Source organism: Cyclopterus lumpus, chromosome 12 (assembly GCF_009769545.1).
Source record: "Cyclopterus lumpus isolate fCycLum1 chromosome 12, fCycLum1.pri, whole genome shotgun sequence".
In the NCBI taxonomy this organism is placed as follows: Eukaryota; Metazoa; Chordata; class Actinopteri; order Perciformes; family Cyclopteridae; genus Cyclopterus; species Cyclopterus lumpus.
The window spans coordinates 3,645,505-3,660,378 of record NC_046977.1 but is presented as its reverse complement, the minus strand read 5'-3'; the positions used below and the strand labels follow the sequence as shown (position 1 = coordinate 3,660,378).

The 14,874-nt window shown below is 40.7% G+C and overlaps 3 protein-coding genes across 4 annotated transcripts in view; all 3 read right to left on the bottom strand.

Moving 5' to 3' along the window:
* Window positions 1-1,915, bottom strand: part of LOC117740034 (molybdopterin synthase catalytic subunit) — a 3,600-nt gene extending 1,685 nt beyond the window's left edge. The window contains exons 1-4 of the mRNA XM_034546156.1: window positions 1,840-1,915; window positions 503-627; window positions 286-421; window positions 85-208 (exon numbers count right to left, since the gene is read on the bottom strand). Coding sequence (XP_034402047.1) covers window positions 85-202 — 118 coding nt within the window. The 5' untranslated portion in view covers window positions 203-208; window positions 286-421; window positions 503-627; window positions 1,840-1,915. The remainder of the gene's footprint in view (window positions 1-84; window positions 209-285; window positions 422-502; window positions 628-1,839) is intronic.
* LOC117740035 (molybdopterin synthase sulfur carrier subunit) lies at window positions 286-1,929 on the bottom strand. Its single transcript, XM_034546157.1, has 3 exons — window positions 1,840-1,929; window positions 503-627; window positions 286-421 (listed from the first exon to the last, which is right to left on the bottom strand). The coding sequence occupies exons 1-3, from the start codon at window positions 1,849-1,851 to the stop codon at window positions 295-297; spliced, it is 264 nt and encodes an 87-aa protein (XP_034402048.1). The 5' UTR covers window positions 1,852-1,929; the 3' UTR covers window positions 286-294.
* A 1,048-nt stretch (window positions 1,930-2,977) lies between these two features.
* Window positions 2,978-14,807, bottom strand: man2a1 (mannosidase, alpha, class 2A, member 1). Of its 2 annotated transcripts, XM_034546947.1 has the most exons (24): window positions 14,572-14,807; window positions 13,523-13,662; window positions 13,166-13,387; window positions 12,877-13,021; window positions 12,573-12,660; window positions 12,105-12,188; window positions 11,401-11,528; window positions 11,151-11,324; window positions 10,595-10,781; window positions 10,318-10,495; window positions 10,037-10,227; window positions 9,385-9,582; window positions 8,441-8,555; window positions 8,169-8,236; window positions 7,794-7,962; window positions 7,377-7,613; window positions 6,865-6,987; window positions 6,654-6,768; window positions 6,440-6,573; window positions 5,851-5,992; window positions 5,184-5,317; window positions 4,587-4,781; window positions 4,210-4,320; window positions 2,978-3,993 (listed from the first exon to the last, which is right to left on the bottom strand). In XM_034546947.1, the coding sequence occupies exons 2-24, from the start codon at window positions 13,658-13,660 to the stop codon at window positions 3,835-3,837; spliced, it is 3,435 nt and encodes a 1,144-aa protein (XP_034402838.1). In that variant the 5' UTR covers window positions 13,661-13,662; window positions 14,572-14,807; the 3' UTR covers window positions 2,978-3,834. The 2 variants fall into 2 exon arrangements, with proteins under 2 accessions (XP_034402838.1, XP_034402840.1); XM_034546949.1 differs by lacking the exon at window positions 14,572-14,807 and having other exon boundaries at window positions 13,166-13,337; window positions 13,523-13,638.
* Window positions 14,808-14,874: the final 67 nt, after the last annotated feature.

Here is a 14,874-nt window from a genome sequence, read left to right as displayed (position 1 = left end):
CATTCTAATTTTATAAAATATGTAATACATGTAAAGAATAACATTTTATATTAAAATGCTGCTGTTAATAAATAACGTCTGAACCTATGAATAATGAAATGGCTCCACAGGAAGAGCTGCCGACGGCGCTGACCACTTCCTGTACAGAGAGCCAATCACGGCTCAACTTGAAGATGTCGCTCCGCCCCCCCGACTCCTCCATCTGAGACTAAACACATGAGATTCAACAAACTGATGACCATGAAACACTTATTGATCTCCGATTGATTCAGATCAGTATCTCACTGCTTGTGTTTATCCTCCGCTGAGCGGTGGCACCACGGCGACCTCGTCCCCGTCTTCCAGGGTTACCACCTGGTCGCCGATGGCAACGTACTGCTGACGCACCGCCAACACCACCTGATGCTGCAGGAGAGAGAGTCTACACACACGCACACACACACACATTAAACACACACCGATCAGTGTTATTGATCTCTGTACAGTGACCTCATCGCAGTACCTTGGGTGTCGCTGTAACAACAGCCTCCAGAGGTCCCGGCTGCTGATTGGTGTCGGCACAGCAACAAACTCCTCCTCCTTCAGTCCAGTCAGCTCCACGCTCTTAGCGAAGTACAACACACACACCTGAAAAAGAACAATAACACACACACTTGAAGAAGAACAACACACACCTGAAGAAGAACACACACACAACTGAAGAAAAACACACACCTGAAGAACAACAACACACCTAAAGAACAACATATGCATCTGTTTGTATATTTACACTGTGTAGTCTGGACTCTAGAAAGGGGACTCTGGACCCTGGAGTCTAGGAAGGCGACTCGGGACTCCTGGACTCTAGAAAGGGGACTCAGGACTCCTGGACTTTAGAAAGGGGACTCGGGACCCTGGACACTAGAAAGGGGACTCTGGACTCCTGGACTCTAGAAAGGGGACTCGGGACCCTGGACACTAGAAAGGGGACTCTGGACTCCTGGACTCTAGAAAGGGGACTCTGGACCCTGGGAAGGGGACTCGGGACTCCTGGACTCTAGAAAGGGGACTCGGGACCCTGGACTTTAGAAAGGGGACTCGGGACCCTGGACACTTGAAAGGGGACTCGGGACTTCTGGACTCTAGAAAGGGGACTCGGGACTCCAGGACTTTAGAAAGGGGACTCAGGACTCCTGGACTCTAGAAAGGGGACTCGGGACTCCAGGACTTTAGAAAGGGGACTCGGGACCCTGGACTCTAGAAAGGGGACTCGGGACTCCAGGACTTTAGAAAGGGGACTCGGGACCCTGGACTCTAGAAAGGGGACTTGGGAATCCTGGACTCTAGAAAGGGGACTCGGGACCCTGGACACTTGAAAGGGGACTCGGGACTTCTGGACTCTAGAAAGGGGACTCGGGACTCCAGGACTCTAGAAAGGGGACTTGGGACTCCTGGACTCTAGAAAGGAGATCCTGGACTCTAGAAAGGAGATCCTGGACTCTAGAAAGGGGACTCCTGGACTCTAGAAAGGGGACTCCTGGACTTTGACTGGAGGCTGGTCCTTAACACGATGCGCCGCCTCGGCTCCTCGCGAGGGGCGAAGCAGAGGAGCTCTGAAGCTCGAGCATCTGGAATGCTTCACACTTAAACAGTTCCCTCCCGAGCAACGTCAGGAAGTAATAAATAACATCAAATGCAAAAGGACTTCATTTCGGCGTCAACGTGACCATTCATTACGCACGCGCACACTTATTAAAACACGTATTTACTCCGGCTGCTCGCACGCGGCAAGCGGAGTTCAATGAAGCAGAAGCGTGTTGAGGTTTCAGGTGTTTTTTTTTTTTTTTAACTGAAGCTCACCTGCGCACTCATGAAGAAGTCTGTAGGGTCTCAACATCTGAAGAAACTTTCCCTGAAACGTCTGTTTACCGGCTGAACGTCACTTCCGGCTCCACTTCTTCTTCTCTGACGATTTACGGTAGTTGACGTTCAAGATGTTACAACCAGCGCCATCTTGTTTTTTTTCTTTTATTCATTCTTTCTTAAAAAACACATATTTACCCTGTTTTCTGTTATCGTGTCATAATTTATTCTCTTTCCTGCGTGACGAATAAACACATAACATCAGATGTGAGTACATTTGGCCTAGAAGACGCTGATATTTGGACGGTACTGTCCTCTCGACCTCTAGATTCACTGGTGTGAAAATGAAAAGGATCGGACCAACTTCAGTTATTTGAATTATCAGGTAAACAAGGAACAGATTTAGCTGAAAATTCAAACTCATCCGATTTGCTAAAAACTCCCCAATTATCCCCATATTCAAACATGCATAACTCAAATAGCTAAAAGAGTCTAAAAATGGCAGCCAACATAACATCTTAGGGCTCGAACTTTGTCCCCAAGATCCCTGTCTGTAAACCTTCTGGCGAGCTATCATCTTTAAAAAGCGTCCTATTCACCTTTCACTAATATATAGGAGCATTAAAGGGCAACCTGTTTAGTAATTATTTTTCAAAACTGCAAAGTGGCCCCCTTGTGCTTAATTTGGCCTTTTTGGGACAGTCCCCGAACCTCAGGGAAGATGTTCTCTTTTATACAACCAGAGGAGTCGCCCCCTGGTGGTCAGCAGAGAGAATACATCTTTAACACATGAAACTTAGGCTTCACTTTAAAGAATTTTAACTCGGAGCTGAAACACACAAAACAATAAAACTTTGTGATGGGTGAATATTTAATCTCTCACTGATGGACTGTGACACAGAAGTTATTTTATGGAGGCTGTAAATATTTAATCAGCTAAAAGGTCGATTTATGACATCAGAGGAAAGGGAAGATTCATATAAATCTGCCCGGCAACACAGAAAAGCTCTCTGTAGGATAAATTCATATAAAAAGCTTTGGAAAAAAAACAATCGTGAACAAGGAAAATTATACAATAATTTATTTTGTAATAAAAACATGAATTTGTACCAACATAAACAAGAAAATCTAAAAGTTTCAAGTAAAACATTATTTATTTATTTTCAGATATGTTTAAACAATAAACCTCTTTATAAAAAATATAGAGAATTTCTAAATTAAAAAAATACCCAGAAGATTCGATAGTTTCCCAAAAATGTCCCTTTCACAGTAAATACAGAAAATTATATTTAAATGAATATTCATTACATTTCATTTAGCTGATGCTTTTATCCAAAGCGACTTACATTCATGCACCGTAGACACAGCTTCAAGTGAATATGTGCATTTTGGAAACAATTACGTCTGAAAATTACACAAAAATAAACAAACGCATTGAAGGAAAGTTTTTTGAAACACCCCCCCCCCCCATGCACACACCCACACATTCATTTCAGTGATTATCAGATATATTGCGTTTATCTCTCTGTGACCTTTACACTGAACTGTGAAATTCAAACTGACCTTTTATTTTTACCTGTGGAAGATTATTTCCGTGTTCACAGTGGAAAGATGTAAATAGTGTCACATTAATCAAGTTTACAAAATAAAAATCTGAGAAAATATTCAACTCCTTCATGTGTTCTCTTTTTCTGTTTTGTAAATTTATATTTGTAAAGAATAATTTCAATATTTGTGTATTTCATTGCTTTTCCCTTTTTTATTTTTGCATTAAAAACTTTGTTGATAGAAAGTTTGCCAGATCTTCAGTTGGACTTATTTTCTTCTTTTAAAGCTCAGCTGCTTACGTTAAATTTAAAAAGTGTAATAATCTTTAACTTTCTAGTTTTGGTGTGTTGTTTCTTTTTTACATTAATGTTTAACGGATTATTTGTTTGTTTTAATAATATTCCTAGTTTCTGATCGTCGACTAATCGCAAAAAGTCTCGTTATTCAGTCGAGCTCGACGCGGAAAGCGCTGATTTCCATTGGTCGCAGGCAGGTCTGCTGTCGCCGGGCGGATTCCGGTTCATCGTCTTCTCGCAGCAGCGTGAGATTCGACCGGCGGAGCGAGCGGAAGCGGAGAGGAAAGAAAAGATCTGCCAAGTTCACCTAGAACAAAAACAATGGAGTAAAACTAATTATATTCATATATTTAATTAAATTTTTTAAAAAGCTTTCAAGAAAATAAAACAAACAATTTTTAAATAAATATCAACAGAATATTAAATAATAATAATAAAAACATTAACATTATTTTTTAAATTTTAGTCAAAATAATTTAAAATAAATATAAAACTAATTAATAACGTGTGTGTTGTCTTCCACCTCCTCGTGCACGCTCCACGTGCACTGGAGTTCCACATCGGGGGTGGAGCTACAGTCAAAGCCCTTCCTGTGGAGGAGGAGAGCCACTTCCTGCGACGGACTTTCTGCTTTCTGTTTGCCACAAACAAACAAACAAACAATTTGTTTTATGTTGACAAAACTACAAAAAACAGTGTAAGAGTTATAATTATTATTACTGATTATTATCGTTTCAGGTGTAATTTTATTATAAATATAAATGTAATACATTTACAATTATTTCAATCGGCTACTGAAGTTTTCCAGTTTATTTATTCATTAGTTTTCATTTGTGGACATATTCTGTTAATGTTAAGATACATTCCTGAAAACATCGTGCTACTGTTTCCAGGTGTTACCTGTGAGTCCTCCAGCGTCCTCAGGTTCAGCAGGTGAACGTCGCACGGCAGCGACGAGCGGAGCGGCAGGAAGCGGTGGAGCTTCGGCACCTGGCTGTCACTCGAGGTGACCATGGTCATTGGCGGGTGGCTGAGGGAGAGCGAGATCAGGTGGGCGAGCAGTGACAGGTGTTCCACTGAGGCTCCTCCCACTTCCTGTTAGATTTAAAAAAACATACAAAAAATAAAAGAAGAAAACTGAAAATAAAAATAATGTGATATAAACGTATAAATAAGAATATATGTACTGTATATGTATATGTATGTAAATAAAAACTGAAGAAAGAATGAGAAACATAACAAACTAAACCTATTGGAAATGTCCAAACTGATGTACTATAATCTTTAATATATACATTTAAAAAATATATATATACATTTTTATATATGTATGTATATATATATATATATATATATATATATATATATATATATATATATATATATATATATATACATACTGTATATAGCTCCAGAAACATTGACAAGAGACTTACTAATAACCACATCAGGACCAATGTTGTGTCCCGCCCCTTTACCTTAGCCCCACCCCCTCACCTGAGCCCCGCCCCTCCTGTCCTCAAGCAGCAGGTGGTAGAGACTCGCTGTCAGCTTGTTGTCGGTGACGCCCTGACCGAGGCCGCGGTTATCGTCCTGTTGCAGCCGCCGGTCCAGCACCACCTCCAGCTCACCTGCACAGGTCAAAGGTCAGAGGTCAGGAATTTGTGCTCCGTTCTCAGATCACTTCACGTTTCCACGTTCCTGTTTCAACTTCGAGGGGCATTTAAGTCTCACCTGAGACAATCAGGTCCAGGTGAGACTCCTGAACCCGTAAGTCCAGAAACAGGAAGTGATCGATAAGTTTAAAGGTTTATCAGAAGTTTACAATACTAACAACGGGATTCCACCTTCCAGCAGGTAACCAGCAGATAACTGAGATACCCCACAAAATAAATATAAAGAGCTGAGAAATACATTAGCACATAAAGGTCCCCTGAAATAAATAAACAACCTTTTTTAAAGAAAATAATGTATTTATTAAATATATTGGCTAATATATGTATTTATATTTACATTTAGTAATATATTTATTTCCTCATTTATGTATTTCATAGACATATTTATTTAATTATTCTTTGTCTTAAAGGGAAAGCTTTGGGTTTCCTGGGCTTTTAACAGGGATTAATAAAGATGTTTGCGATCATAATTATTAGAAACGACTCACCTGGCCGGAGTGACGCAACCGCCTGACTCTGAGCCGACAGCAGCGACACGCGGGACGCCGCGTCCTGAAGGAACGCCGCCGAGCTCATCGGGTAGAAGTTGGCCTGCAGGGGGAGCTTGGACAGGGTCCGCCGCTGCTGCATCTACACAGGGATCAATAATCAGTCCATAATCTATTAGAAATCTCATTCAATAATCTGTCAGTATCACTATAAAAAATCTATCAATAATCTAATAAAATTCACTATCGCTAATCAAGATCAATCAATAATATATCAGTAAACTATCAATAATCAATTAATGAACACTCAATAATTAATGTTATCAATAAGTAAACTCTCAGTATTCAATCAGTAAACTATTAATAATTAATTAATAAACGCTGAATAATATATATAAAAGATCCATCAATAAACCCTGAAAAAATCAATCGGTAAACTCTCAATAATATATCAACAATCTATGAATAATTCATGAGTAAATTATCAATATTCAATCAATAATCAATGAGTAAAATCTCAATAATTAATCAATGAATACAATATCAATGTTAAATCAATACACTTTTAACAGCTGATATGCAAATTAACCTGGAAACCGTTGAGGTCGGTGTAGAAGCGGTTGCTATTGGCGACGTCGCTGACGAGCCGCATGACGAGCTCCCGGTTGACCTCTGACCTGATGTCCACCGTGTTGGAAATCTCCAGGGATCTCCCAGCATGCCCTGGGGCAGATGCAGGCGGGAGACTTTTATTTTGAAATCCTCCCCTGAAGACACTGTTTAAATTAAAGGGGTCTCGTTACCGTCCAGGTGGAGCAGGCGGACCGTGTGGGAGAAGTGCTGGAAACAGGAAGTGATGTCAGAGAAGACCGGACCTCTGGAGACCCGAACCAAGGGGGGATCCAAGGACGAGTAGGGCTGCATGGGGGTGGGGAAGAATTCAGTCCTGGTCTGACCTGGTTCAGATTGGTTCTGGTTCTGTTCTGACCAGGTTCAGATTGGTTCTGGTCTCACCTGGGCCCCCTTATCCCCCGGCAGGAACAGGTAAGCCCCGCTCTTCTCCGTTTGGGTTCTGGTTCCGTACCACAGGAACTGGACCTGGACCCGACGGAGTAGACCAGAACGCAGCTGCAGCTTCTACAAGTCAAAGGAAACTTTATTTCCATTATTTTAATCCTCTGATCAACATGGTCGTGGACACATATGATTCCTTGATGCAAATGTATATAATATATATTTTTATATATGCATATTTATTATTGGAAATCAATTAACCACAGAAAACTATGACAAATATTGACCGGAGGCCTTAGCTTTTAAAAATATATGCTGCATTTTGTACTTTAAGGAATTATATACATTTATGGGTTTTGATTAATCAATAAATCTCTGAAAATATTACATAAAAGTTTGTTGAAATACAAATTGTATTTTAATCTATTTGTTGTGATTTTCCCTTTTATCCAATGAAACATGTTTATATTAAATTAACTCTCTAGAAATACTTTTATTTTGAAAGGTCTGACCTGCAGCAGGCCGGTCTCCGGGGAGCTCCATATTTGGACGTGCTTGTTGCTAAGCGACAGGGGGGCGTCGGCCTCAGGTCCCTCTGGGCTGGACACCTGGAAGTGTTCGGATTGGACTGCCGGTGGGTTGCCACGGCGATGGAAGGTGTACTGGGCCCGGTGGGCGGAGTCTACGGAGGCTTTGGTCACATGATACACAACGAGTGACAGAGGAGGAAGTTCGACCACAAAGTCGAGCTGGAGATGAAAATGTAAAAGTTACTCAGCTCTGATTGGACAATCCCTGTTCATGGGAGGGGCTTAATATGAACCAGGAATAAACGTAAAAATGTTGTAATCACAATAATAATAATTAAATTAAATTACAGATCAAAATACATACATTAAATAATTGAATAAAATCCAACTGTTGTTAACCTGGAAATGTTCTGTGGACGCACGGCTTGGCTCTGCCCACACCGCAGATATCTGTGTCGTCATTGGTCGACCCGTTTCTGCATCGACAACGCGAGCGCCCGGAGAGTCGACGACGACGCTGACGACGGACGAACGAAGCTGCTCTGTCGGGTTGAAGACGATCAATGACCTGAAACAAACACGATCGATGATCGAAAATTACTAAAATTACAGTCCTTAAATTCTAAGACGTTATGCTAATAGCATTTAGCTAAATGAGTAAATGACGGAGCTGCTGTGACTCCGTCCTATCTGAGTCATTAATAAAAAAAATTAAAAAAGAACGCAAGCTAGTCTGACTCCGCCTCTCCAGTCTGTAAGCCCCGCCCATCTCACCTGGGCTCATCACTGAGCTTGAGTGGCATCTTCCGGGGCAGAGCGTCCTGCGCTGACATCACGTCATCCTTAAAAACATTTACCACAACATTTATTAGTATTATTTACAAACCCAACTTTACATCTGTACCTGTTCATATTTCTGAAAGCTACAGGTGTGATGGAGACATACGGTTTGTTGTTATTCGCAGGTGAACTTTTTCTCTTTTTGATATTTCAGACAATATTCTGTTTATTCAATGTTCAGCACAGAAGAAGTGGTAAAAAGTCACCATTTGCATGAAGGGTTTTGATTGGTCGTGGTGGTACTGGCTCTTGTCCGATAGGAGCAGCCAGTGGGCGGAGCTCTGCAGCACCTGGTGAAGGTTCAAGATCGAGCGAAACAACCTGTAAAATAAAATACATTTTAGTTCTTTGAGTTTCTGTTAATTTTTAATGATAAATGTTTGGATTTTCTTTGTTTTGAGTTCAGACATTTTCCTTTATTTCTCCTTTATTTTATTGAATTTATTCAAAATGCAAATGTGACTTTATTGATTGATTATTAAAGTATTCTTTAAGTTCTAAACTGTTGACAAGTGTGCTTTCCAACTTTATTTAAAACACAAAGACGACAATGAAACAGTGATGGTGCTAACGCTAAATGAATTGGCGTGATGGGAAGCTAACGCTAAATGAATGGGCGTGATGGGAAGCTAACGCTAAATGAAAGGGCGTGATGGGAAGCTAATGCTAATGAGTCACACTAAGCCGGCGGTACCTCAAACCTTTCCCGTGGCGATGCCGTCCTTCAACTGAGAGCATGGAGGGACAAACAAACACAAGCTAATGCTAAAGAGCTCCAAGTGCTACAAATGCTAACACTGAAAATAAAAGCTACATTTAGAAACATCTGAAATCCAAAAATGTGGGAACAAATAATATGTTATATATATATATATATATATCTCAAGAAAATTCAGTAAACAATATTTATGTATGCTAACACCTGCTACCTAACATGCTAGTTAACATGCCAACACATGCTAGTTATCATCCTAAGCTAACATGCTAACACTGTCGACTTTAGATTGAATTACCAAAATAAATGTTAAATCTTTCTTGATCAGCTCTTTACTACTAGCTTAGATACTAACAAGCTAATACATTTTAACCTCACCTGTTATGCTAACATGCTTCATACTAACAGGCTAGGTTGCTACCAGGAAGTAGTCACCTGGTGCCGTAGTCGACCACCACGGGGTCGCGGGCGGTGCCGGTGACCGCGTCGTGGTGCTGGAACAGCGCTAAGTTCCGTCGCCCCGCCGTCAGACGCTGGAAGTGTTTGCTCGTTGGGAAATCTGCGACCAGACGGTCGTCGCCGTGAAACCGCCGCATTTCAGCTAACGTCAAGCTGAAGAGGATTTCTGTCGCTCTGTCGGAAAAAAAAAAAATCATTAAGATTCACAGAAAACATGGTGAGAACATTTCAAGGGAATGAAAAGGTACAAACAAATAAAACATTAAGTCACAAATGTAATTAAATACAATTAAAAAACAATAATTTAAAAAGCACAACAAATTTACTTTAAATAACGCACCGGTGAGATAGGGTACCTGGGTCATTAATTAATGAACGTTTAATGAATGTACCTGGGTTACAGGTGAGATAGGGTACCTGGGTCATTAATTAATGAAAGTACCTGGGTCACAGGTGAGATAGGGTACCTGGGTCATTAATTAATGAACGTTTAATGAATGTACCTGGGTTACAGGTGAGATAGGGTACCTGGGTCATTAATTAATGAAAGTACCTGGGTCACAGGTGAGATAGGGTACCTGGGTCATTAATTAATGAATGCACCTGGGTCACAGGTGAGATAGGGTACCTGAGCGTTGCCTCGAGCGTTCTGTCGAGGCGCTTGTAAAACGGCCTGGAGGTGAAGTAGCCGCTCCAGTAATGGTCGTCTCGGTCGGCGTACGTGAAGAAGTCGCCACGGAGAGTCGGCAGAGTCGTTCCTGCCGCGTTCAGACGCCGATGAAGAGCTCCGAAGTAATCCGAGAGCGTCCCGAAACGAGCCTGAAAACAGAGAAGAAGAAACATTTAAAGAGACAGCGGCTGTTTGTTTATCTCTCCTCTCAAGCCCCGCCCCCTCCCCAGGTGCCTCACCTTGACGTGGAGCTCCGGGTGCTGGTCGAAGTAGTCGAAGAGCGCCTGGTAGTTACCGAACTGAGCGTCCCACTCGCTCGACTCCACGAACCTGAAGTCGTCGCCGAGTGGAACGAAAAGGACGGGCGAGCGGAAGAGGCGCGACTTCTGGCGGTACTGATCCAGCAGGAGGAGGGCGCTGAGGACGCAACGCCATAGCCATGACATCACCATGTTGTCATCAGTATTATAAGAATTATAATCAATATTATTATTATTATAATTGCCCCCTGCTTACCGCTCCTTGATGTTCTGCTCTGTGATTGGCTGAGGTGCTATCCTCCATGGACAGGAGGCCCGCCCCCCCTTCAGCCGGTGGAAATCAAACTGACAACAAACCGCCGGGTTTGGACCGCACGTGTGCGGCACGTCATAGCTGTAGAACGGCATCATGTGACACGTGATGTCACTACGGGGGGAGGAGTCTGACCCAAAGGAAGTGGGTGGAGTTATAGAAACAAAGCACAGTTTTACATAATCTCAGTCATTAATATCAACAATAATACATTATTAATAAACACATTTAATGTTTTTCTAGATTTTAATTCTTTATATTTTATTTATTCAAATTACATTTTTGTTTTACTATTGTTTTGGTTGAGTGGGATTTAGTTATATGATCTTATTTATTATTTTATTTCATTCACTTGTTTTATTGTATTTTATTACTGTGTAAATTCTTTATTGAACTATTACCATTATTATTATGTAATTAATTGTATCATCTGTTTATTTATTTGATATCTTAATTGGATTTTCATAACATTAAAATATATATCGTATATATAACACACCCCAGTTCTGTCGCCACAGAAACTCGAGTGTCTGTTGCTGGGCGAAGTGCTTCTTGACGGCGTAGTGAGCTCGTTGGATGACCATGTTGCTAAGCCCCGCCCCCTTCAGCAGGTAGGCCATGGAGGGGGAGTGGCCGAACGGATCCACCGCCCAACCGCTGCTGGGCTTCACACCTGGACAGAGGGACGACGTTTAAAGCGACCGGCGCGGCGGCGAAAGGACACGAAGCGTCGTGGAGGCGACACGAACCCAGGTGACGCTGGATCCACTGGTGTCCCTCGATCAGCTGGTCCAACAGGGCGAAGTAGTGGGAGTTCGCCTCATCCGCCATCACCCAGCCGCCCGTCACCAGCTCCAGCTGCCCCGCCTTCACCAGGCTGACCAATCACAGAGCGGCAGGCAGACGAGAAAAACAAATCAATAAACACACGATTATTAAATATTGACAATACGTGAATATTTAAGTATGTGATTAAATACTTTAATAATATTATTATAATAATATTAATACTAACTAGTAGTAATATTATTATTATTAAGTAACTAATACTAATAAATAAATCCATTACTAATAATACTACTACTTATTATAATCATAATAACAATAATAATACTCCTAATATTAATACTACTATTACTAATGATACTACTACTAATAATAATATTACTAATAATACTATATACTTTAAATAAGAATATTATTAGTATTATAAAAAGAAACTAAAAAACAAAAAATATAATATATAAAAATAAAAATAAAAAGAGAATAATATATATAATATCTTATAAATAACAATAAATGTTTTCACTTCAAATTCAATTTTAACTTCTGTTATTTATTTAGAAATGAAGAGTGAATCTTCAAGTATGAAGAGAAGCTAAAAAGTGAAAAATAAAGAAATGTTATCATTTGTTTGACTTTTGGTGGTTTTAGTTGTAAAACTCAAACTTACCGTTTGACCATCTCTCTCTTCTGCTCGTCGATGTTGTTCCACCATTTGGAGAAATAACTGATTTCGGCCCAAATCATCTTCCTCCTGAACAACAGAACATGTGACACTGTGAATCATCTCTGATAAACATGAACTATGGAAATATAAGCAAGAAACCAAGAACAGCTGTTTGATTAGAGAAGGTGAAACAAAGATCTTCTCCACCACAGATTACATTACATTACATTACATGTCATTCAGCTGATGCTTTTATCCAAAGCGACTTACAATAAGTGCATTAAACCATGAGTCCAAACTCAGAACAACAAGAATCAAGCAAGTACAATTTCTTCAATAACGTTAAACTACAGAGTACTATCGGTAAGGGACATTTAAGTGCTACTAGAGTGCTAAACAACAAAGTGCTATCGGTAAGGGACATTTAAGTGCTGATGAAATGATGATGAAGATGAAGATGGGCATCGGTACCTGCTGTCTTCAGTCAGTTTGATCAGCATGTTGTTGAGGATGTGCTTCGTCTGGTCCTGATAGTAATTCTCAAACGTCTTCAACCAGCCTGAAACGCACACACACAAGGGCAAAACGGTGCAAAACGAAATAAAAATTAAATAAACTACTCATTCCGGAGACATTCTGCCACAAAATATGTCGTGAAAGAATTATTTTTTAACAATTAAAAAAACGCGGGAAACCAAATAATCTCAAAAGGTTTTTTTGTGTGTGTAGGTTTTATGTTTTTAGGGCCACCTTCTGGCCTCTCGTCGTTTCTCACCGGGGTCGTTGTGCGAGTGAGGAACCAGGATCAGCTCCAGCGGCTGCTCGTCCCACTCGTCGCCTTTGTAACTGATCTCAAATCCTTGTTTCCAGGCGCCGCCGTCGGGGTTGTCGAACGGCAGCAGGTCGTAAACGTCCAGCAGCTGAGACACAAACACACACAAATATTTTTAATAAAAGTTATTACACAGAATGTTCTGTTTACTGAGAATATATTTCACACTATGCTCGACAAAAAAAAAGGCATTTCAAACGAAGACAGCTGTTAGAAAATATGCTAAGCTAACCTGGACTCCATCGGCTCCGTCCTTCATCTCTTCGGCCAATCGGCAGCCAGGCAGAGCGACAGCTTGGCTGTGGGCGGAGCCTGAGCTAACATTGGCCGCAACTCCTTTTACCCGTGATGCTTGGCGGGAAAACAGTGAGTCGCGCAGCGTAGCGACCAGGCGGTTGTTGTCGCTAAGGAGACGCTCCAATTTATCAATCTGCTGCTTAAGGCGGGACAAATCCTACCGACAGGTGACAGTCATCATTTCGTACACTATTGAAGATCGAGTATCAACTTATCGTACAACATTACCTCGATAATATTTACACAATCTCATAATATTCAGCAACTGTCTCGAGTCATTCAGTCCACTCACGTTGTCCTCCGGTCCAGCTGGTGTCTCCGAGTGCGGAAGCTTCACCCCCTGCGTCATCTCCAGCATGCGGTACAGTGACATCATGGCCAGGAAGAAGGCCCCGCCCACCAACAGGACCAGCAGCTGGTTGAACTTCATAGCTGAGAAACCAGTAAAGAGGGTGTAGCAACAACAAGTTAAATCACTGATGTTTTCCTGCAGCTTGAGAAAAAATCCAACTGGTTTTCGGCTCTTTAAATCTTTAACATGCTTGAATATCAGTCTGACAAATTAATTATCTTTAGTTTCTACAATAAAGTTGTTTGTTAGACATAAAAAACATTAAAGACGTTATCAAAATCTGCCTAAATGTCACATGTCATTAATAGTACAAATAATAGTTAGCATATTTACATTATTACACTATAATAATAAAATTACATATTTCTTTTTGCTCAGTCTTAAACATGTCAGAGTTCATGTTCCCAGTTTTAATTATTTTATCATTTTATAAAATATTGGGTTCCAGCTGCTCAGCTGTATATTGTTCAGTTTCTTTGATAAAATCCTCTTTAAAAATCCTTTTTGATCAGCTGGAAAAAACGTTTGTCACACAGTTGAAAACAGGATGTCCTTTTTAGAGATCCGTGTTCTTCACAGGACGGAGACGAAAAAACACATGAAGATCTGATAGAATATTTATTATTTACTTATGATACTTTAAACTTCTGTATTTGAATGCAGGACTTTTACTTGTAGGAGTATTTAAAGTATTTTAATAGTGTTTTAGTACTTCTACTGTTCTAAAGTAGCTGGATTCTGCGGTATAATTTGTTTTTTCATCCCGTTAACAGATAAAACTGAATAATAATTTACATAATTGTATATGCTGTGTCAAAGGCACTTTTAAAATATAAATTGTAATGTATACGAAATAACACTATGGTGTAGTAAATACATAATCAATATTTTGTATAATTACTCCTTTTAGTAGAACTTGAAACCGCTTCTCTGAGTCAAACAGCTGTGAAGAAACAATTAATAAAACTTTGTATATTTTAAATTCCCACCTTTCTCACTGCACTTCCGCGAGTGCTGCAGGTCTCGCGCGGCCTCGTGTCTCGCGCGGCCTCGTGTCCCGTTCGCTGAAACAGCTTTCGGACTTCAGTTTCCGGCAAAGAACATAAAACAAATCAAGTAAACTTTTTATTTTTAATAAGCTGCCTCCGCAGCGCGAGTTCAGGCTGCTTCTGCGCCTGCGCCCCGCTGTTTGTTTTGCTTCCGGTCCGCCTGAGCTGACTCAGCGCTGCGGACTTCCGGTCGGGACGTGACGTCAAGAGTCTTCAGGTCCATTATTAAAGTAAAAGTACCAA